The 21,903-nt window shown below is 36.5% G+C and overlaps 1 protein-coding gene across 1 annotated transcript in view; it reads left to right on the forward strand.

Annotated features, from left to right (window-relative positions):
• The window catches only part of MTBP (MDM2 binding protein), a 32,072-nt gene that overhangs the window by 5,327 nt on the left and 4,842 nt on the right, over window positions 1–21,903 (forward strand). The window contains exons 7-19 of the mRNA XM_035318055.1: window positions 487–601; window positions 1,161–1,295; window positions 2,063–2,157; window positions 2,944–3,016; window positions 3,869–3,986; window positions 6,398–6,571; window positions 7,713–7,826; window positions 9,201–9,365; window positions 9,956–10,049; window positions 11,298–11,453; window positions 13,871–13,966; window positions 18,366–18,632; window positions 19,918–20,164. Coding sequence (XP_035173946.1) covers window positions 487–601; window positions 1,161–1,295; window positions 2,063–2,157; window positions 2,944–3,016; window positions 3,869–3,986; window positions 6,398–6,571; window positions 7,713–7,826; window positions 9,201–9,365; window positions 9,956–10,049; window positions 11,298–11,453; window positions 13,871–13,966; window positions 18,366–18,632; window positions 19,918–20,164 — 1,849 coding nt within the window. The remainder of the gene's footprint in view (window positions 1–486; window positions 602–1,160; window positions 1,296–2,062; window positions 2,158–2,943; window positions 3,017–3,868; window positions 3,987–6,397; window positions 6,572–7,712; window positions 7,827–9,200; window positions 9,366–9,955; window positions 10,050–11,297; window positions 11,454–13,870; window positions 13,967–18,365; window positions 18,633–19,917; window positions 20,165–21,903) is intronic.

A 21,903-nucleotide genomic window follows, 5' to 3' on the forward strand; every position in this document is an offset into this window, starting at 1 on the left:
TCGACCCTGGGTAAGAATCAGTAGTATACCTCCTATATAGTACTTTCTAATGTATATGGAGATAAACTGCAGTAATATACATCGTAAACTGAATTCAGTGACTTCCATAAGTTCTTCATCTCAGTGGTCAGAGATGTCTTCCTGTGCTGACAGCTTTTCACTGAACATTTTTTTTCTGCTTTTCTGCTGTTTTTTATGCAAAATGAGGCTATTTGAGCATTCAGTTTCTCTGATGAAAAATTGTAGTTTCTTTTCCTGTTATGGTGCTGATGTTTCTCACAAAAGATAAGGGGACCCATGGATGCTGGTTATTTTCTCTCCCTCCTTCCCTCCCTCCCTCTCTGATAAAGTTCTTTGCTTCCATGTTTGGGGAGGATAGGAACAATTCACTCACAGAGTCTGAACCAGGATTCAATCAAATTGCACTGCATGATAATAAGTAATGCTAAATTCAGGAAGATTAATTCTTTTTTGTTTTTCCAATAGCTGGCAAAAGATTGCAGACTACCTATCGGCAGACTTTGTGTCTTCAGATAATGTCATGAATATTATTGATTTCAAAGAACTCTGGAGGGGAAAGATTCAGATATGGGAAAGAAAGGTAAAATAACTTTTTTTTTTTTTTTAAAAAAAAAAACTTATCTGTGTTCATCATTTAAAGCATGTGTAGTACACTGCATTTTATGTGTTAATCCAAATTTGGCTTCAAAAATTTAATTCAAAGAGTTAATGTTCTTTAACATTTGGAGCAATGTATCTCAGTAGTGGGAGGAAAAAATACGCTTTTTTGCTTGATAAAAGGATAAACGATATCAAGGCATTTAAATGGGAACTTCAGGCATTCAGGCATTCTCTTCTGAAATATTTGCCTTACAACTTCTTATTCAAAATTAGATTTTTTTGTTTCTACCACAAATCATTATCATATAGCTCTGTAAGTCATTGTTGCAAGAACCTACGCAGTGTGTCTCCAAAGAGAGAAAGGTTTGTGATTTTGAAAGACATTATTTACACCTTTAGTGTTAAGGTTTTGGATATAGTAGTTGGTTACCTAAATCCATTATTTTTTAACCTAATTTTGCAGTTATGGTAGAAAGAAATCTAATAGTAATTATTTAATAATATATGTAACTGGCTACACTTTGTCGTCTCTTTTTCAGTTTGCATCAGAAGTCAGGTTTCCAGAATTTTGTATGAAGAGCACTTCTGTAAAGCCATTCAGCACTTCACATTTAAATTCTTGCTTTGCTCTTGAAAAAGAGCAACAATATAGGAATACTGATGCTTTGCCAGAGGTATGTCTTATTCTTGATGTTTCTTTGAGCCACTAGAATTCATCTGATTTACCTTCCTGAAAAAATTAGTAACTGAAAATTAAGCATGAAAGTAAGGATTGCATAAGGTTGAGGAATACTTCTTTTGTTCATGCATGTTCATAAAATGGGTCCTTAAAGATTTCATCTGTTTGCTCTTACGTAACTTGATACCAAAATTACTTTATAGTAGAAATTTAAACTTCGTTCAATCTTAATGCTTGAAATATGTAATTAATACTTGAATTCTGTATTTATTTAACCCTTTGTACTTCATTTTAGAAGTACATGGCTTTTGAAAATTACTGTTATTGCTTCATGTTTTCCCCTGGAAGTAGATATGTAATGGGACCTCTGTATTTGCTGATGAAAACAAAGATTCTTGTTTATTGAAACTGACATCAGTTAACAGACTATTATTTTCACTGTTAAAATATGTACATTGGGGATTGCATTTTATTGGTCCTAATAGATTTTGTTTTTCTTTGAAATTGGTAAGAGTAACAACCTGTGTGATGCACAGGGTTGGCATTCTAAGAAGCAAGTCTTCTTAAACAGAATTAAATACCTTCACTGTTTTATATAACTGTATTTAACGTGGTATTGTGAACTATTTCTCTCTTTTTATTCCCTTATACATTTTTCAGATGTACCTGTAAGGCAAATGCCTCCTGCAAAACATACGAGGAAGTTTAACTGAGATCATGTCACCTATAGTGTTACAGGTTCTGTATTTGATCTCTTTTCAGGTTTTTCATTACTATGGTCCTGCGTTAGAATTTTTACAGATGGTTGTCCTCTCTGACCTACCGTCCTTTTTTGTATCAGATCTGGAATTTGAGCTGTATCCTTTTTTTAAGGTTCTAACCTACTAATGATAATGGTTTATAGCAAAAAGAATACAATCAGTATCTATGTAAACAACACATGAGGAGTAGCAAGGACTCATTCCATACCAGCCTGCTGAAATAGTCATATATTGTATATTCACAGGTGGTTTTTTTATGTTGAAATTTAGGTTGCACAAACAATAACCAGCTTTCATTTTTATATTGTTGCACATACAAGTTTTCTACTGATGGATATGCTTTTTGTGGGGAAAGAATAGAGAAATATGTACTGGTGTGTAAGTTTAGAAAACCCTAAACCTTACTCGTCAATGTAAATAGTATGCTTCACAGTATAGCAACGTTTTTCCACACATTGTGTTTTTATTGTGTAGGTACAGAATCTGAGGCGAGGTATGGCAGAGGAATTTTGTTTTGAGTTGTGTATGTTGGAGGGATTTCCAACTGTGTTCATACTGGTTTAAATCTATGTACCTTGGGTACTAGTCTTGATGTTATAATAGTAGCTTAGGTTGTATGACCCTGCCAGTATTTTGAATATATGGTTATTTGTGGGTGGCTGCTTATATGAGAGGTGTCACTAGTATATTTCATCATATACTTCAGACGTTTCCAAGTGCTTTGCCTGGAAGTGTGAGCTTAGTATATTTTGTGGTTCTAAGTATTAAATGTTAGACTTTTACAGTCCTTACCATCTTATTGCAAGTAACATGGTTTATAAAATACAAATGCATACAGTTCTTTGTGAAGGTAAGCTTCCTTCCTTAAACGATTCTGTTCAGGAGCCTGTCAAGAAAGAATATCAAGAAAACATCCGCGCTGCTTTTAGATCAGATTTCTTCTCTATCTGGGAAGGTAAAGTTTTGTTTTCTGTAAGTTTAGCAGAAAAACAAAGACCTATAAATTACTCATTATAAAACACGAAAATAATATATGAATACCTCATCTCTTAATAGACTCTTTCAATATTCTAAAAGCAAATGACTTTTAAAAGTACATGTTGTACAGGTCCTGGCAATCTGTAAGTCCATTGAATGTTTTCTCTTTACCTCAACTAAGTTTCAATCTTGTAAAATATTTTGTTAGTTTAACCATATTATGACAGATATTTCCATATTATAATAATGTCACTACTTTTTAGCAAAAGACAGTTCTTCATGCAGCTTATAAAATGAAAAAAAAAAAGTCTGAAATAGTAAGATTTCTCATTTTGTATGTATGTATTCTGTATTCTGCATTTCTACACTGATTTTGTATAAGAACTCTTGAAACATTTACAAGCCTACCTTTTTTCCAGACATTAGAGTATTATTCATAGCTACAATATTAGTTTTAAGATGTTTTTTCTTCAATGCTTATAACGATGTAAAGAAAGTTTTGTGATGTTTATAAAATAAATCTGTATTAATCAAAACTGCTTGCAATGGGAAAATAATGATACAAATGTAATAAATAACATTTTTATGTATGAAATAGGAGATTCAGTAGTTAATTATCTCTCACTTGGAGCAAAAACAAGCAGTTTTTACAGCTCGCTTCTCAGATGATATTCCATCTCGATTGGTGTGAATAAAAGAAGCACTGAATAAACATGTTTGTCTTATAATTGAAGTACAATTGAAACAGTGCCAAATAAGTGGCTCAAAAATGAAATATAAAGTATGCTTCGGTTGTATTGCTTGTCTTATATTTGCTCTCATTATTTAGGTGGGAGCTTTATTTGCATTGCCATGCAATGTAAGCAGTATAGTGATCCCATCCCCTGCCCAGCTGGGTACAAAGAAATGGAAGGAGTATATGGCTAGGAAACCTAAGATCATTACTGGTGAGTAAAACGAAGATGGCTACAGGTATATTCTATGTTTATGTGTTTAATATGTATATATTCTATAAATTTGGGTTTCCCTTTTTTCTCCAGTGAAATTAAGGCAGCGATTGTAATCTTTGCACAAAAGGTTTTGCTGAATGTGTGTTGGCCTGTGCAGACCAGTTGCAGAGGAAAATTGAAAATAACATCATGGTGAGCTGTAGGGAAACGATGCATTTCCTTAAACCATCTCTGTGTCTTATCCATCAGCTAAGACCCTGCTGATGAGACACACGCTTTTCTGAGGTGATTGTACAAGCTGTGGACACAGATGGTGCTTCTGCAGGTGGAAATCCAATGTGCTTCACTTAAGTGCTTCCCATTTCAGTTCCAGAGGTTCTTAAGCACACCTGCATTTAATTTCAGTCTCTTGCAGGGAAAATAGAAAACATCAGGAACTGCTGGATGTTTCTGTTCACCTGAGACCCGGTGTAATGAGGGTAGCCAACTCCTATTATTGCTAGTGGTTAGAATTTTCATTCAGGAAGTGAGAGAACAGAATCAGTGCAGATCAAGTATGGATGAAGTTTCTTAATCATCCAGTATTTTAGGTGAGAATATACTACATGCTGGCCTGCAAGTGGGGACGCTTTACAAGTAGTGACTTAGGTTCATAGGGACTGAAAGCATCAGGCTAAAAGAAGCTTGGTAATAGCCTAGAGCTTAAAGTACTTACCTAAGATGGGATAAGTTGCAGTATTCTGCCTTCTTATGTGTTTTTGTGGTCTTCTAATACATAATACACATCTTCCAAACAGCTGTGACCTCTTCTATTGGCAACCAAAGGCAGAATTTGCAACAAATAGATGTGGATGGCTGGCAAAGGCTAATGTTCTTGGAGGTTTGGGGATAGGAAACAAATTAAGAGGAATTAGGAAGAGCTGAATAATAAGGGAAGGAATTAAATTCCATGGATTGGGTACTGGTAGTTTATAGATTGAACTAATCTCTGTATGTTAAGCTTCTTGAGCAAAATTTTAAGTAGGAGAAAAAACATGGACATTCGAACATATTTGTTCAGTAAGTTGAAAACTCTTTTCTAGTGGTTGCCACTAATCTGACTATATTAAGGATTTGTGAACAGTAATCGTTATAGTCTGTGGGAGGTGTAATTCTTTGTGTTTGTAGTTCTCAGATACCCATTAAGATTAAAATGAGGAATAAAAAACTTTCCCATGAAGAATCAGCGTTTCAGATGCCAAGACAAACTGGAAAGAGAAATATTTAAATGACTAGGGGAGTGAAGAACAGGACGGTAGTGAAGTTCTTTTTGTTTTGATTTGTTTTTTTTTCTTCTCTTGATTTATATATTCAGGTAGAGGGACTTCCCCTCTCTTCCATTCCCCATCCAGCTTAATTAGTGGAATGTTTTATGCTTGTTACTAACAGAAATATATAACAATAATAAGATTCAATCTCTTCTTGAATTATTTGTTGAGGTGGTGCTGCAGATATCTTAGAAAATTGATTTGAACTTTAAAACTTAGTACATTGAAATGTATTCATTCTCTCAATCTCTACATCTACTAATGTCCCATAATATTTTACATCAAAAGATCACAAAAACATCCTTCTAATGTTGTTGTTAAGTCCTACATTATTTTATTTTAAAAATCATTTCTGTATGCCTATGTTTAAAAATAAAATGTAGTTTATTTCTCATCCAGTCTATGCACAAATACAAAGCAGTGGGTGAAACTCTTACAGATGACTCTGTTTTCTTGGGAAGAAAGCGTACAGTATTTTCTTTCTTCTACAGATGTATGTTCTTCCAGAGAGCACTTATCATCATTTCAATCTGCATATGCAGAAATGCACATTTTTACATACCGGTCTCTATCATCGCATACATGGCATGCTGTTTGCCCAACACTACCATGTTTCATGATAGAAACATATCTTTGCAGGGAGAGTTGCCTTCTTGTAAGTTCTGTAAAAAGCCTCAGTTTGGTTGATAGTTACAGTTGCCAGATGTACTTTGTAGCTTGCAGTAGGAAGCTGGCCTATGTCGCATTCACAGAAGTTTCATGCAGGTAATGCGCTTGCTTCAAGCCACCGGTGTAGTCTAACTCATCTCTGCTTCTGTAGCTTGTTTAATTTGCATTCTATCCACTGTGTTGTTTTTGTTTGTTTGTTTGTTTTGCTGTTTTTTTGTTTTGTTTTTTTTTAAGGTAAATATCATCTATGCTTAGTGTGTCTTCTAAAAAGCTTCGATTTAGTTAGTGAGATTTCTCACAGAACAGAGCAAGCGAAAGAATTTTGATGAGGTATTATGGCTTGTTTTAAACTGTGGAAAACCCATAAGAAGCCATCTTATGTCCTGGTTGTGTTTCTTTTTTCTTTTAATTTAATTTAAATTCTTTTTTAAGTTCCAGAAATTGAACTGAAAGGAGAATCTTGCCGATATTATTTCTTGCTACAAGGCAATGGCTCTGGAGGATGTAAAGCAACCTTGATTCATTCTGCTACCCAAATCAGTGGTATGGCCACTCTTGCTACAGTAAATGGAAAGCTAAAGACAAACACAGAAGAAACAGAGTCAAGTAGGTATTTATTTATTTAAGAGAGCCTGAAGACAGGCAAATGCTACTGAAATATATACATTCCCTTTATTCATTACAATCTGTCTTAAAAGGAAGAAAACAAGAAACGTTACATTTTGATGAATATACCTGTATTCTTTCAGAAATATTTTTCAAATCGATTAAAAAAATAGTAAGATATAATTTATTCACAGAATTTACTATTACTGTATTTTGTAAATCAACTACTTAAAGTCGTAGTCAGTCATTTCTCATAACTGTCAGTGGTTTCAGCAGTGTAGTTGTTTATTATACAGGGAAGTCAAGGTCATATGAATGCCAATCAAATATACAAAACCTTCAAGTTTAAAAAGTATGTTCTTGGTGTAAAGACTGACCAGCCCATGCCTAAAATCTAATCCATTATCTATTGACAAGCCTATTTCATTCATTTAAAATAAAAAATAAAGGCAGACAGACAAGCTGAGTTTCAGGAGCATGTCTTCAGATAATTGGCAGATATCTTCATTACCACAGAGTGGTTAGGATATGAGCTAGCAGATGATCAGGAGCTCCACTAGATAAGAGCAAGTACGTGAACAGTTATCTTGGAGTAGCTGTCCTGTTATGACTATATGTATAAGAAAGCTCTGCAAATTCATGTATTTGCTCTCAATAACTGACAAAGAAAAGAACACAATAACCTGTATCGTCTTATTTCCTTATTATTGAAATAAATCTATATGAGGTATGACTGACTGCTTACTATTTGTCCTAATTAAAATATCATTAGTAGCATGTCAGAAGACTGAAACTCCTTGACTATATGTTGGGAGAAAACTTTTCTTTCCTAATACCAAGCTGATGATATTTTTACCTTCCTTAAAAATGTCAGTCACATTAACTGCATTATCATTACATTGGTTTTGTACAGAAATTCAAAATCATATATTTCAAGTTATCTTTGTAGTGTCTTAATTGAATTTCCCATTTTTTCTTTAAAACTTCACAAATTTGAGAAGCTAGTTATTTCTCTGAAATATGAAATGTGTATAGTTGGTGTGTGTGCATCCTCTTGCAAACTCTTTTAATACGTAATGACCTGGTGTCTCCAAAGTCTTATGAGACACTCTTAATAATAGATTTCTCCTAATCTGCACAGGCTTTCCTATCGCTGACTTTATCGAGTCTCTGCCACATTTCTGTGGAAAGCAGATTGTACAGAGGGAAAAGAAACTGTCTTGCCTCCAAGCATCTGCCTTGAAGGAGTATCTAAGTAAGTAACGGAGAGCGCACTGAAAGTTCTCAAAGAAGTATTAAGAAATACTCTTTCACTGGATGTGATAGCTCACCTTACAAAACCAAGGTGAGCTGGTCAGTTTGTGAAGAAAAAAATGAAGCTTTAAAGAAGAAACTTTTTTCAGCATATACACAATTGTGCGTCAGATAATGACTTTTAAATATTGGGGAAAAGAGAAAGCTGAACTCTATTTTAATTTACTGGGTCTTTGTTATACTAATACTCCAAAAGTTTGAGCATAGTTTCAGAATAATTCTGTGGTAATTAAATATTTCAGAATAATTCTGTGGTTTTCTGTGTGTTTTTTTTTTATGCTTTCTCTTCCACAAAAAAAACAAACAAAAAAAACACACTTATTTTTGGATGTGCCTTTTTTACAAAAATGATTACTACGGGTTTTGTTGTTGTTGATTTATTCTTTCTTGCAAAAGTCTTGCCTAACAGAGGGGAAGAATTCATTGGGGATTTGTTATTATTGTGAATGATAGATCATGATAAACCCTACCGAAAGGTCATCTTTTGTAGATTTTCATGACTTTGCAGAGAAGTAATTCAAATGTCCTGAATTTTTCCATCTAAGTCCATTGCTCAGAGACTCAATTAAAACAAAAAAAATCTTCTGATTGTCTAGATTGTTGAAAATGGCATGTTATAAAGATAACCTAAGTGTGTTATCATTAACAGAACACCAGCTTACGGAAAATAAGATTTCTGCTTATTGTCTGCCTCCCACCATGTCCCCCTCAGTCATTCTAGGTTTCCTTTACACTTTAACCCTGAGCTTGGGGCTGCCTCAGAGCTTGTGTTTTAGTCTGTAACAGGGGGGTCACCCATCTCCATTAGGATGAAGACAGAATAGCAGCAGCTGGCATTTGCTGGTCATCCTAAATCATATCAGAATGACCTTGACTCTTAACATTCTGACCAAAGAGCCTGGAGAAAGCCATCAGTTACACAGGAGCCACACTCCTGCAACATCAGTACAAATAGCTATACGGTGGTGTGAGCCGCCTGTAGGAGGCTCTGCAGACTGGAGCTTTTCATATTTAAGATCAGCAAGTCCAAATCTTTATCTCTGGAGGATTCAGAACTGGGTACTGAGAAAGAAATACACATATACAGAAGTTAAGACTTTAAGAAGGTGTTTCACATATAGTTCCAGCTATTCTTACTGCTAATTATTTTTTTCCATTTGCCTATGGAATAAACCATCCACCTGGCTAAAGGATACAATGGTGTTAATGTCAAGGAACTTACTTATATTTTTAATTTGTTTTAAGCAGGCTCCAGGTACTCTTTGTTACTGAGCAGATGCAGTAGCTTTCCTTTTTTTTCTTTTTCCTTTTATAGAGAGAAAGGAATTGACCAAACAACCTCCAGTTATTTCAGCTGGTGAGCTCAGAAACTTGTTAGAACTTACAAGAAAATGTTTTTTGGACCTGTGCAACACTAGTCTTCCTAGACCTGTTCGACAGAAGTTTGACAATAAAACTAAGACACGTAGTGTGACTTCTGGTACGTATCTTTCTTTAGAAAGATCTCTGATGTGTTTTTCAAACCTGCTTTTTTTTTTTTAATCAGAAGAATGAAAGTATTATAACGGGGGGGGGGGGGGGGGGAAGGGGATGAAAACTAAAATAGCTTTCTAGGATTTTTTTACAAACTGAAATTACCCTTGTGTTAAGTACTTCCTTTTTCTTGACCAAATAAAATATTCAGAAAACATTTCTGACCACAGCACAAAGCTGATTTTCTTTATGCCATTATTATTTAGTCCTGTTATGGGTTACCCACATTCTGTTACAGGAGGTGTTTAAATATCTTAAGAAAGATATTTAATCTTTAAAAGATATTTAAGATACTTATCTTATCTTTTGACCAGTTCCTTTATGTCTCATTCTTGTAGAGTTAGATCCTGTAAAGTTCATGTGTGTATTTGTAGGATCATAGCTGCTGGGCAGGAAAAAAAACAGTCTTGAGAGCCACAAATCTAGTATTTCTATGGTTGATAGTATAAATTCCTTTGCATTTGGAGACAAATTGCATCCTGATTCTTATGAGCAAACAGTAATGGTTTTGCTTTCATGGTGGGTGTTTTCTTGCAGAATCTGATTTAATGGAGTTGAATCCATTGGACTGGCCAGAGAGACATGTTCTTCAGAATTTGGAAAACTTTGAAAAAATCAAGCAGAAAATGAGGTAATAACTAAATACTGGAGACTTGTAGTGTGCATTGAATACCACTCTAAATGAACTGTGTATGTTGATGGCCATTTTGTAAACTGTTTTCAAATATATTGATAATCTTTCAGGGAAAACTTTGTTTAAGGATAAAACTAAGCTTCTTTTACACTGTTAATTTCCAAGCTTGTTTGGGGGTAATTTGTTGGTATTTGTAGTAGTATTGTTTTTTATTTTCATCGACAAAACACAGCTGAAAGTTAGTTACAAGTAGCATAATTCCAAAGCTGAATTATCAAAATGGTACTTCTAGGCTTCAGCCATACTAGAAAAACATACAAAAGCTTTTTTCTCCCAACAAACACAGCAGCATAAATCATAAAGATTGTAAAGCAGTTTTTGTCAGCATGGTCATAATTACGTGGTCGTAATCTTCTCATATTGCCTAAATAGTCAAGAGTAATATTCAGATCTCGTATAATTTTAAAGTAGAAGATAATTTTGTTAAATTTATATTTATTAATTTTTCCTTGGCTATGTAAGTGAAACCTGTAGACTTTTGTGTCAGTTAATGCAGCATAATGAGCATTAGAGTCAGGTATCCAACTGCGTTTGTTCAGTCACTTCCACCCCATTCCTGTCTTTTAAATACCATAGATGTCCATGGCCTAGATTGGAGTCCTGTATGTCACAAGATCTGATACTACATCTGTGCTTTCTCATAGTGCATTTTATTGTTGTTATTAAATTTTGGCTTTTGTTTCTCAAACAGGTAAGTTTCTTCCTTCTCACTAACTTATCTTGAACACGTGGCTTAGCAGTAGAAAAGAGAGAACTTTGCTATACTTGGTTGAGGTCTCGGAAAAATAGAGTGGAGAGTTGTGTGCAGTAGTGGCTTTATGATTCCTTTGGTGCATATTGTAAGTTTCTTTTTTTTATGGAAACTTTTTTTATCTTAGAATCCATAAGTGGAAGAGGGGGATGAATAACGTGCTTTACATGTTGTACTTCACAACTAAGTTATAAAAACTTGAAGAAATTACTTTTTTTTTCAGTAGGATGATAGAGAATTTCCATCAGATATATATTTTATTTGTGAAGTTTTGTGCAAATGTTCTCAAGAAACAACCTTGTTTATTTTACCTTGAAAATAAGCTATGTTTAATTGCTCCAAACCAGCAGTGCATTTTTTTTTTAAAGGGCAAAATAACTGGGAAAAAAAATCTTAGATTAGTATTTACTTTTTTTTTTTTTTTTTTTCCCCAGGGCTTCTGTGTTTGCACATTCATCTGAACAACTTCTGGGGCACAAAGATAGCCAGCGGGAATCGCTGACATTGCTCGATGCTAAAGAATTACTGAAGTACTTCACACCAGAAGGTCTGCCAGTTGGTGATCTTCAGCCACTACAAATTCCCAAACGGTATGATTTCAGCACATTAAAACCACTAAAGACCATATTCAGAAGTGATGTAGGAAAATGACCAAATGATAGAATCAAAGTTTGAGTTTGTAACTTGCAGCATGAGATACGAGCTGCATGCCAGTGCAATCAACTGCCACAGTTAGTCTTGTGATTTATTTATTTGAGTCTGAAGCGGCCAGAGATGGTAGTATGCATTATATAAAAAAATAAATGCCTGATGTGCAAAAATGTGGCACTAGACTTTGCCATGGCTTTGCCATGGCTATGCTACAAACTACTGCCAGCGCACATAATCTGTTTCCAAAAGAGTATTCCTAGCACAGCAGGACCTCAGTTTCATTGGTGTGATTTCCTTCATTTAGTGAGAAGGAGATGAAGTAGGAAGAACATTAAAATTTTTAAAGGACAATAGCTAAACCTATTTAACCATGTGTGTCGCTTGTCATGCTGGCCCAGCATTCCTAGCAATATTCTTAAGTGCTGAGGTGCTTCTTAAAGGAATCTTTTCTACTCTGTCTGCTTTGTGAGCATTCATTCTTAGTGTGTCTGCTGGTATTACTGCATGGACCACTCCCTTTTCAGCAGCGAGATGGATATTAGTTGAAGGAGTAACTTTCAGAGTTCGAACATCTGCTAGAGTAAGGCAACCTACACAACAGTCAGATAGTGTCTGTAGAGTCAGAACGGCAGAGAAGGGCGAGTTCTGTAGGACTTACGAGACTTTTGTCAGCAGGACATGCTGACTTAGGAGACTTCTGTTAAAAGTACTTACTGAAGTTTTGAAACTAACTAAAAGATGTTCTGAGCAGATAACTCAAGTAAGGTAGAAAATATGCAGTGAAGGCTGAGTCTCCTACAGACCTGTTAGTTAATGAATGCAAATAATTTCAAATTTTTGCTGTAATTTAAAATATTTTCATTCCATTTAGCTGTATTGTAAAGAAGTTAATCATTTGTTCACGACAGAAATGCTTTTAAATCCTTGATTTTTCAAAAACCTCCAGAGAAGCTTTATGGTGTAGAATATCCTGATTGTTTTGAATGACTTGCTTTGAGCCATAGCTAAGTGAAATCTGACTCTGAGAGGTTTGGGCCCAATTTCCTTGGGTTTCTGTCAATTATTAGAAGAAAGGATGATTAGAAAAACTTGGCTTTGAAGTACTTTACTGTAACAGAAATTTTTCAGTTCAAGAGATCTTGGACATCTGAGGAAAATCAAAATATTAGATAAAAAAGTTAACTACATGTTTTTACATGAAAGCTACAGAGTCTTCCAGTGGCTTATACTCTTGAGCATGTATTTTGCTTGGTTCAAAAAACAAAAAAAGCAAAAAAAAAACACTATCACCACCACCAAAAAAAAAAAAAAAAACCAGGAAACCAATGGAAGTCCATAATGAGATTGTTGGCTGGAAAATAGTGGGCAAGTGGACATTCCACGTTACCATTACTGTTGTGTCCAGCAAAACTCTACTTCTAGCTGTCAAACCTCCTAACAGGCTCTCTGGCTAGATTTTCTGGAATAACCAGCAGCTTTGCAATAGTAGATGTTTGAGCACAGTGTCTCAAACGGACCCAAAAATTTTACTGACAAATACGAGGTTATTTTTTTTTTTTTTTGAGAGGGAGACTGTTGAGTTAAAGGAGTTTACATTTGTTTTCCATATCTGAGCTTAAAATACAGGATGGAGTTCTGTCTGATAGTCTTTTAAATAGTCGTCTTGCTAGATTCACCAACCTGTGTTTCATGGATGTTTTTCCCAGATAACTTTTCCAGTGGTACTTATGCAGAGACAATCTATGAGAATGACAAAACCTGAATCAATATATAGGTTCCAGATACTGCTGCATCTTTTGTCTTCATTTCTTCCCTACTTCAAAGTTAATTGGGATGTGACTTCTCAGCATGTGCTAGGATCTGGCAGTGAATTCTCTCCATCTTGTTACAGCTTGTTCCATTGAAATACTTCTAGACACATTAATATGAAGCATGGGAAAGGTGACTGTTAGGAGAGACAACAACTTGAAGCTCAAAGAAAGGAATTTGCTGATTATAGCACTGGATTGAGAAATGGGAGTTACTGGTCCCTCTATTTGTTCAGGTGCCCTGTTGTGAAACGTGATAGTTGCCTGGTTTTATCGATAAATTATTTGGAGCAGTGACCTCTAAACTGGTTGAAACATCAAAGAGGTTCTATAATAATAACAACTCGGTAGATAGTAGTAGTTGAGCAGAAATTCTTACTTCAAAAAAGATTTAATTTCCCAATGATGCTCTGTATCAGGGTCTTCATGAGCTACAGGACATGCTGTTTTGGTCTTCCTATGTCAAGGCATTTGTTCCTGACTTCTGTAAAGAATACTTTATCCTGACTGCAACTATTTAAAATAAATCTATACTTCTTTCCTTTCAGTGAAAATGCATTCCTTTTGACACCAGAGCTTACTCCTCGGAAACTTAGAGGCTTGCCTTTTGAAAAAGCAGCTGTGTGCCACTATCATGGACTTGAGTAAGTTTTCTCATGTCTTTTCCCCAAAACTATTTTTCAGCTTTCTGTCAAGGTATATGGAAAAACATTTCAAGTAATGTGAATATTAATTATGGAAAACGTTGGTTCACTGGTTTAATTGCAACACTCCTACCTTGATGGTAATGCAGAGAGGTAGAGGGTTTTGTTTTATTCCCTAAGTTGTACTGCGGTATATTATCAATGTCTCTGAAAACCTGAGTTCAGAATTGGAAACGGCAAGGGCATGAGGATTCATTAGTACATATCAAGTCACTGGAGTACTACATGAGAAAACGACATGTTGTTTATACTTCAGTATTAAATTGTAGGTACTTTCAGACTAATAGTCATAAGGTGTATGAGACTTACTGTAAAGCTTCCTGTATGTGCAGGTAACTTGAACACAACACCAGTGTGCAAGTGTCACCTGTAAGAATCTGCAAAAGGATCAATATGGTTAGGACTGTATTGAGTCCTAGACAATCAGCATTAGTTATTTACTCAAGCTTCAGGTGAAGATACTTCATAAGATGTAGCTGTGTAAAAATTGTTTAGAAAACTATACATATCCTTAGTGAGGAGAAGAGAAAAAGGAGACACAAACACGACAGAAACTGATTAACTTTAACTCTTCTGTGGACAGACTCTTAGTCATAACTCAATACTTGATGTCCCTTCCAACCCAAACTATTCTATGAATCTGTGATAATATATCCACCAAGAAATGCATTGGGTACAAAGTGTATGCAGTCTAGTCTTCGTGCAAATCTCTGCCTTCTTCTAAAACTGCATTTTGAAATTATTAGCATGTGGCTAATGATACTACTGGTACTTTTTCCTGTCATCTTCACACAGAGTTGGGTAAGCCTATGTTAAATATGTGGTAATTTCAGCCATGTTCTCTGGAGAAATGAAGCAGTCATCCTCTGTTCAACTATCTGTTTCTTCTTTTTCTAAGTGGTAACTCATGGGCTTGTTAGCCTTCCTAAATTAAATTTAACAAAAAACACTAGGAGGCAACAGGGTAGATAGGAGAAATTTCTCCTCCCAGGTACAGGAGAAAAAGTATTTGGCTGTTGGAATGTGGTAGCTTCATGATCTGTCTGACCTCAGCAAGGAGTGCGTGTGAGAGTTCAAATTAGGTACAGGGCAGCTTGTACTACGTCTAGTCAGAGTGAAAAAGTGACAGGTAGAGACCGCAATGAGAGCTGGATGTGGTGAGGAGGTGGGAGACCCTGGCATATTAAGGTGATGAGGGGAACGTGGTAGAAATAAGGGAGGGAAGCAGTAGAATGAGGTGGTGGAAACTTGTGTAAAAGGGAAGAATCCTGAGTTATATGACTGGAATGTATTAATGTAGGAGTGTCAGAGGGAGCATGTGGTCTTTTGGAAGCAGTTGCTTTTCGAACCATGCAGTTGTAATTTGTTTTTATCTGCATAGCTGTTGTATTTATATGTGGAAGTAGCATTTTGTCAACAAAACCAGGAGTAGCAGTTATTAAATAAAATTTCTGGTGTAATGAACCTGTGCCAAACACTTGGATCTTGTGTTGCAAAGAGAAAGTAATTGCAAGTAAAGAAGAGTGAGTAAAATGGGAATTTAACTACTAAAGATAAAAACATTTTTATCTTTGTAGGGGATGTGATTACTTAAGGGACTGAGAATATAAATAAGGAAAATTAAATACCTTGAAATTTGTAAGTTAACAGAACTTATTCTTATCAGTTAATGAATTTATTTTCAATGGAAAGTCTTAATCAGCTGTAACAATGGATTCAGCGGTATGTTATTAGAAAAGTGAATTTCTGAATATGAAAACACTGGGGGGAAAACAAGAGGAGAAATCAGATCTAGTAATTTAATGTAACTCTCAGTGAGGAGATAAAAGTAAAGAATGTGTCTATGGTTTACAAGAATAGGAAACAGGTAACTAGTTTGTAGGTTGGGTTGAGAGAGAGATCACATTTCTCAGAATGCTTGTTTGAGTAATGGATGGAGTAATCTTGGATGATAATGTTTTTTTTTCTGCAGCAGAGACATAATGTAAGTTACCTACTTAAAATGAAATTTGGACTCTTGCAAGGAATCCTGCAAATCACTTATACAAGAAAAAAGTTAAGATGCATTTTGTATTGTAATTTCATGAGTATTTTTCTCTTTAGCGCTGTTCTTTTGTTTTCTTACTAATTCAAAAGTGAAATTATATAAAACTGTGGGTTTACTTTTTAAAAAGTGTTGCAGTTATAGATCTGTTTGCAGTTCCACCAGTCTTAAACAGTTTTTTCTTTTAACTTGATTGATTAAACCAATTACTCCTCCTAATCAATAGAAAGCTGAAAAGCTGGGGTAGCTTGTTCAGTGATGCTTTTGTAGTTAGCACATTAAAATAGTGTCTCTATCATGTAGGGGTGCAAAAGAGTGCAGTTAGCAAAGAGTTTCCAAAGAGTGCAGTTAGCAAAGAATCTGTACTAAATAGCTCTTAAAACACTTGCTGTGCCCCATTTTCCTCATACTTACACTCACTTAGTGAAATCTCACAGCAATCTAGTTTTTGGCAGAACCTGGCTCTTCCTAAAATTATGTCAGTGTCCTTGCATTTTGGGATTCATGGAGGACTTAAAACCGACAAATTATGTATGTTTTACTTTAGGATATTTTCTTCAGCCACTTCCTATACAATTCTCTTATGATATATGCACTGAAGAAATCATGTTGTGGTGGTGTTTTTTTGTTTTGAGTAGGAAAGTTGCATTTTTACTCTTACAGAGAATAGAATAAATGAGGAGAAATCATCTAAGTTTCAATATTTGTTTCAAGTATCGTGGATGTCACTAGGAAAAACTGAGGCATATTGCATGATCATGCAATCATATCAGACTGTGTTATTTTATATAAATTATGCTGTTTTTAGCTGGATCTCAAACTTTTGATGAATGCTTGCAAGGCTTGAGGTCTGGAAGATACTACATCCATTGCGGTGTGCTGGGTTCTTCATAGATTTGGTTTTAGATCTTCCCTTTTCAGTGTTTTATTGGAGTGTCACACTGTTTAGTCTGTTAAGTACAGACTGAATATGAAAGGCGGTAAAATCTGAATTAAAGAGGTTGGTAATCAAATGTAACACAAGACTGATTATAAGGAGGAAAAAATCCATTGTCAGCATCCTAATCCATCATTTACTGTTCAAGGAAAAAAAATCCGATGTTCATGAAAATCTTACTTGTAAGAGCATAGGGTAAATCATAGAGATCCGTAGAATATCCCGAGTTGGAAGGGACCCACAAGGATCATTGAGTCCAACTCCTGGCTTTACACAGGACCACCCAAAAATCAGACCATGTGTCTGAGAGCATTGTCCAAACGCTTCTTGAACTCCAGAAGCTCAGTGCTGTGACCACTGCCCTGGGGAGCCTGTCCCAGTGCCCAACCACCTTTGGGTGCAGAACCTTTCCCTAACCCCCAGCCGGACCCTCCCCTGTCCCAGCTCCATGCCGTTCCCTCGGGTCCTGTCGCTGTCCCCAGAGAGCAGAGCTCAGCGCCTGCCCCTCCGCTCCCCTCGTGAGGGAGCTGCAGGCCCCATGAGGCCTCCCCTCAGCCTGCTCTGCTCTGGGCTGAACAAGCCAAGGGACTTCAGCTCCTCAGCTCCTCCTCATACATCTTCCCCTCTAGACCTTTAACCAGTTTTTGTATCTCTGCTTTGGACTTTCTCTAATAGTTTTGTGTCCTTCCTTTATTGTGGCATAATAATTACTATCACCCTTTGAGTCCAACCCTTTGACCAATTGTTCACCCATCGTATTACATACGTATCTAGTTGCACGCTTGACATTTTGTCCAGAAGGATAATGTGAGAAAAAAATATCAAAAATTTTGCTGAAATCCAGAAGTATTAATTACATCTACTAGCTTCCCTTGGTCAACTAAATGGATAACCTTGTCATTAAAGGAAATTAAGTTCATTAAACAGGACTTTCTTCTTATGAACCCATGTTGGCTGTGACCAATGACTGCATTTTCTTTTAGGTGTTGTTCAATAACTCCCAGAACAATCTTCTCTGTAATTTTATCAGGCACTGAAGTGAGACTGACAGGCCTGTAATTACCAGGGTCTTCTTTCCTTGCCCTTCTTGAAAATTGGAACATTTTCCAGCTTCCAGTCAAGGAAAAGACTTAAAAATAGTACAAAATTTAAATTATATGTCGCAGTTCGACTTAACATATACCTGGTGGATTTAGCTATATTTAATTTGTGGGGCTGTTTTAAGGTATCTTTCAGAACAATATGTCAAACAAAGAAGTGCTAGAGATTATATAATAGTCAAAAGTAAATTGTTCTTTTTTCTTTGGACTGTAATAAAGTAGACATTCTCACAGATTTCTCTCCAATTTCTATTTTAGATATTGTCTAGATAACAGAAAAGCCCTAGAGAGAGATGTGGGATATGCTGAACTTCAAACTCGTCTTATTCGCTATGAAACTCAGACTACTTGCACCAAAGAGTGCTGCCCTGTGCCGGTTGTCTTGAGCCCTCTCCCATCTCCTGCAGTCTTGTCAGAGCCTGGAAGCGTCCCCGATGGAGAGTCTTTACAAAGTGAATTCAGAACAGAGGCATCAAGGCTCAAACGCAGATCAAAAGACTTGGACTGCTTTTATCCCAAGAAGAGGTAATGCACTGAATAAAATAAATCTTTGGTATGAAATATTTCAGTAGTCTCTTGTGAAATGCATCTTTTCTTTCATCTCGAAATGCTTTTAGTGAAGCTATCTAGACAAATGTTTTAGTTGTTTAATCCTCTTCTGTTAGTTCAGTTTTTCTCAAGTGTGTCCTCCCATTGATAGCATGAGATTAATCAAAACCATGCAGCACAGGCACCTTTTATTTAAGAGATTTGTGAGTGCATCTTGCGAAGTCTAAAGTGCCTCTGTAAAGGTGACAGCCTCATTTAGGACTGAAATAACTAAAGGTTTAGAAAGTCAAGCACTGTACAAACAGAATGATTGAATTCCTAATCCAAAGGACTTCTAGTATAAGTTGACCCACAAAAATCTAAACTTGTTGACAGCTTTGTTTATTAAAATATGTTCTGAAAATCTGCTTTTTAAGACTTCTGTTTGTACCTTGACCTCACTCTGAAAATGCAGTCTTTGCATCAATTAAAAAAAAAAGCCTGCCATGTAATGCTATTTCTGAATTCACTATATTCCTTTATACTGTAATACTTCACTTTGCTTTCACTCCAATTTAATATCCCCTTGCAATCTGGTCACAGGTGTGCTACCTACCTTTTTAACAGAGGTATGGTTTTGGGAATATCTGTATCTTTTACAGCTTACTGAGTAGTTAGGAAAGATGCAATTATGCTTAGCGTGTCATATAATTGGTGTTTCAGAATTACTAGCACTCTTACTCTTGGAAAGATCAAACATTATGCTGTTCCAGTAGCATTTGAATGCCCAGTTTCCGGTAGATCAATTGTGACATTCCTGTAAGGCCAAAAGAAATTTGGCAGCTTCAAGATGTTTCATTTTATCCTGAGACTGAAGGCCAGAAACTCAGCTCTTCTAGCTGTCTAGACAAAGTGTCTGTATGCAAAACTAGTCCTCCTTGCAAAGAGTTTCTCTTAATTATCTTGGTTCTTCAATTTGTTTCTAGTTTTATTTTTTTTAATCGGAGATGCAGTGGGTCTCGAAGTATCAGAAACCAAATCAGTAAGTGTTCTTCTAATGCACAACTGTTTTTTGTAATACTAGAATGTTATATGCTGTTTTGAGATGTTCTTTGCAGTAGAGTGATGGTTGGACCAGATGATCTTGAAGGTCTTTTCCAACCTTCATGATTCTATGTATGGTATGCTAGGCAGTTATGCAGCAGCCTCTATAGCAGAAACAATGCCACCAGAAGAATCAGTACTAAATCTAAAAGTTTTTCTCTTTTTTTCCCCTCTCTAGACTAACCAAATCTGAGAGTACAGACTCTCCCCTCTCCCAGGCAAGCGGAGGTAGTGGAAGTCACAATACAGTGGTTGTAACAAGGAAACGCTCTGAAAGATCAGCTTCTTTAACTTCAGTGCAATTGAAACACGCTGGTCAGCTCCCCAAAGTCACCACTAAGGTTGGCTCAGCAAGTCACAGAAGTGCAACAGAACCTGAGACTTCAAAGCCGGTTAAGGAATCAAGATCTCAGAAACATACAAGGGTAAAGGTTTATTTTGTTTGCTTTGGGGCGGGGGGGTGGGGAGGGAGTCTGCCTAATTTCTTTCTTTGTATATTTATTTTTTTAATTATTATTTTAATATATTTAACTCCAATGTGGACTGTGTCTTCATCTCTGTTATTACTAAATTTCATTCTCTTAACTTCTTGTAAGTGAATCCTGAAGGCACTGAGGAGAGTGCTCCAAAAGCAGTGAGTGAAAAAGTCTGTAAGGATTAGTATTGCGTCATGTCCAGGGAATTAAGGCTGAAAGAAATAACAAATAGGAATAAAAAAAACGTGGCAAAGATATCAATGAATACGAGTTAAGAAATTCAGAAAATGAATGAGGGTGGAAAGGATGAGGGTGGAAAGGCCCTGGAGAGCTGGGCAATCACCAACCACGTGAAGTTTAACAAAAGCAAGTGCTGGGTCCTGCACCTGGGACAGGGCAACCCTGGCTATACATACAGACTGGGCGATGAGATGATAGAGAGCAGCCCCGCAGAGAGGGATCTGGGGGTGGTGGTTGACAGCAAGTTGAATATGAGCCAGCAGTGTGCCCTGGCAGCCAGGAGGGCCATCCGTACCCTGGGATGCCTCAAGCACGGCATTGGTAGTCGGTCGAGGGAAGTGATTGTCCCGCTCTACTCTGCGCTGGTGCGGCCTCACCTCGAGCACTGTGTGCAGTTCTGGGCACCACAGTACAAAAAGGACATTAAACTGTTGGAGAGTGTCCAGAGGAGGGCAACGAAGATGGTGAAGGGCCTGGAGAGGAAAACATATGAGGAGTGGCTGAGGTCACTGGGCCAGTTTAGTCTGGAGAAGAGGAGGCTGAGGGGGTACTTCATTGCAGTCTACAACTTCCTTGTGAGGGGGAGTGGAGGGGCAGGTGACCTATTCTCCATAAACACCAGTTATAGGACCCGCGGGAACGGTGTTAAGCTGAGGCAGGGGAAGTTTAGACTGGATATCAGGAGGAGGTTCTTCACCGAGAGGGTGGTTGCACACTGGAACAGGCTCCCCAGTGAAGTAGTCACTGCACCCAGCCTGTCTGAATTCAAGAAGAGATTGGACTGTGCGTTTAGTCACGTGGTCTAAACTGTAGGGTAGACCTGTGCGGTGCCAGGAGTTGGACTTGATGATCCGTATGGGTCCCTTCCAACTCGGCATATTCTATGATTCTATGAATATAAAACCTAAAGCCACCAGCAAAATCTGTGCTGGAAAGATGAAAGCCATTGTGAAAGAATGGACTATTCTGGGGATAAAGAAATGTTCCAGGAGTGGTACAAGTCCATTAACAGAGATAATATTTAAATACATTGATGTAATAATGTTAAATTAAGAGCACTATATAGTAAGAATTTCACTTTTAAAATACAGTACAGAAGACTGTTTCTGTCTTGGTATAATATTAAGTTAATCCCTGGGTACTAGAGAGGACAATGCTTGAATGTAGTTGTTCTAGTGTCAATGGCATGTCAGGATGACATTAGTAAGCATGAACTGCAACTCATTCAGACCTACAGCAGAGTATAAGTGTCTCTGATACAAAGAATGTCAAAGTAAATTCTCTAATCTGACTGTAGTATCTGGATTTTAGTTTTGTATGCATGTGGCAAACAGGAAAATATCTGTATAAAGCAAAGTAGTATGTATTATATTTTAGAGAAGAGAAAACCTATGCTATTAGCAGTTTATTTTTCCTGTCTTCAAAGTCCCATGTGGATAGTTACTGCT

This window comes from Oxyura jamaicensis, chromosome 2, assembly GCF_011077185.1.
Source record: "Oxyura jamaicensis isolate SHBP4307 breed ruddy duck chromosome 2, BPBGC_Ojam_1.0, whole genome shotgun sequence".
In the NCBI taxonomy this organism is placed as follows: Eukaryota; Metazoa; Chordata; class Aves; order Anseriformes; family Anatidae; genus Oxyura; species Oxyura jamaicensis.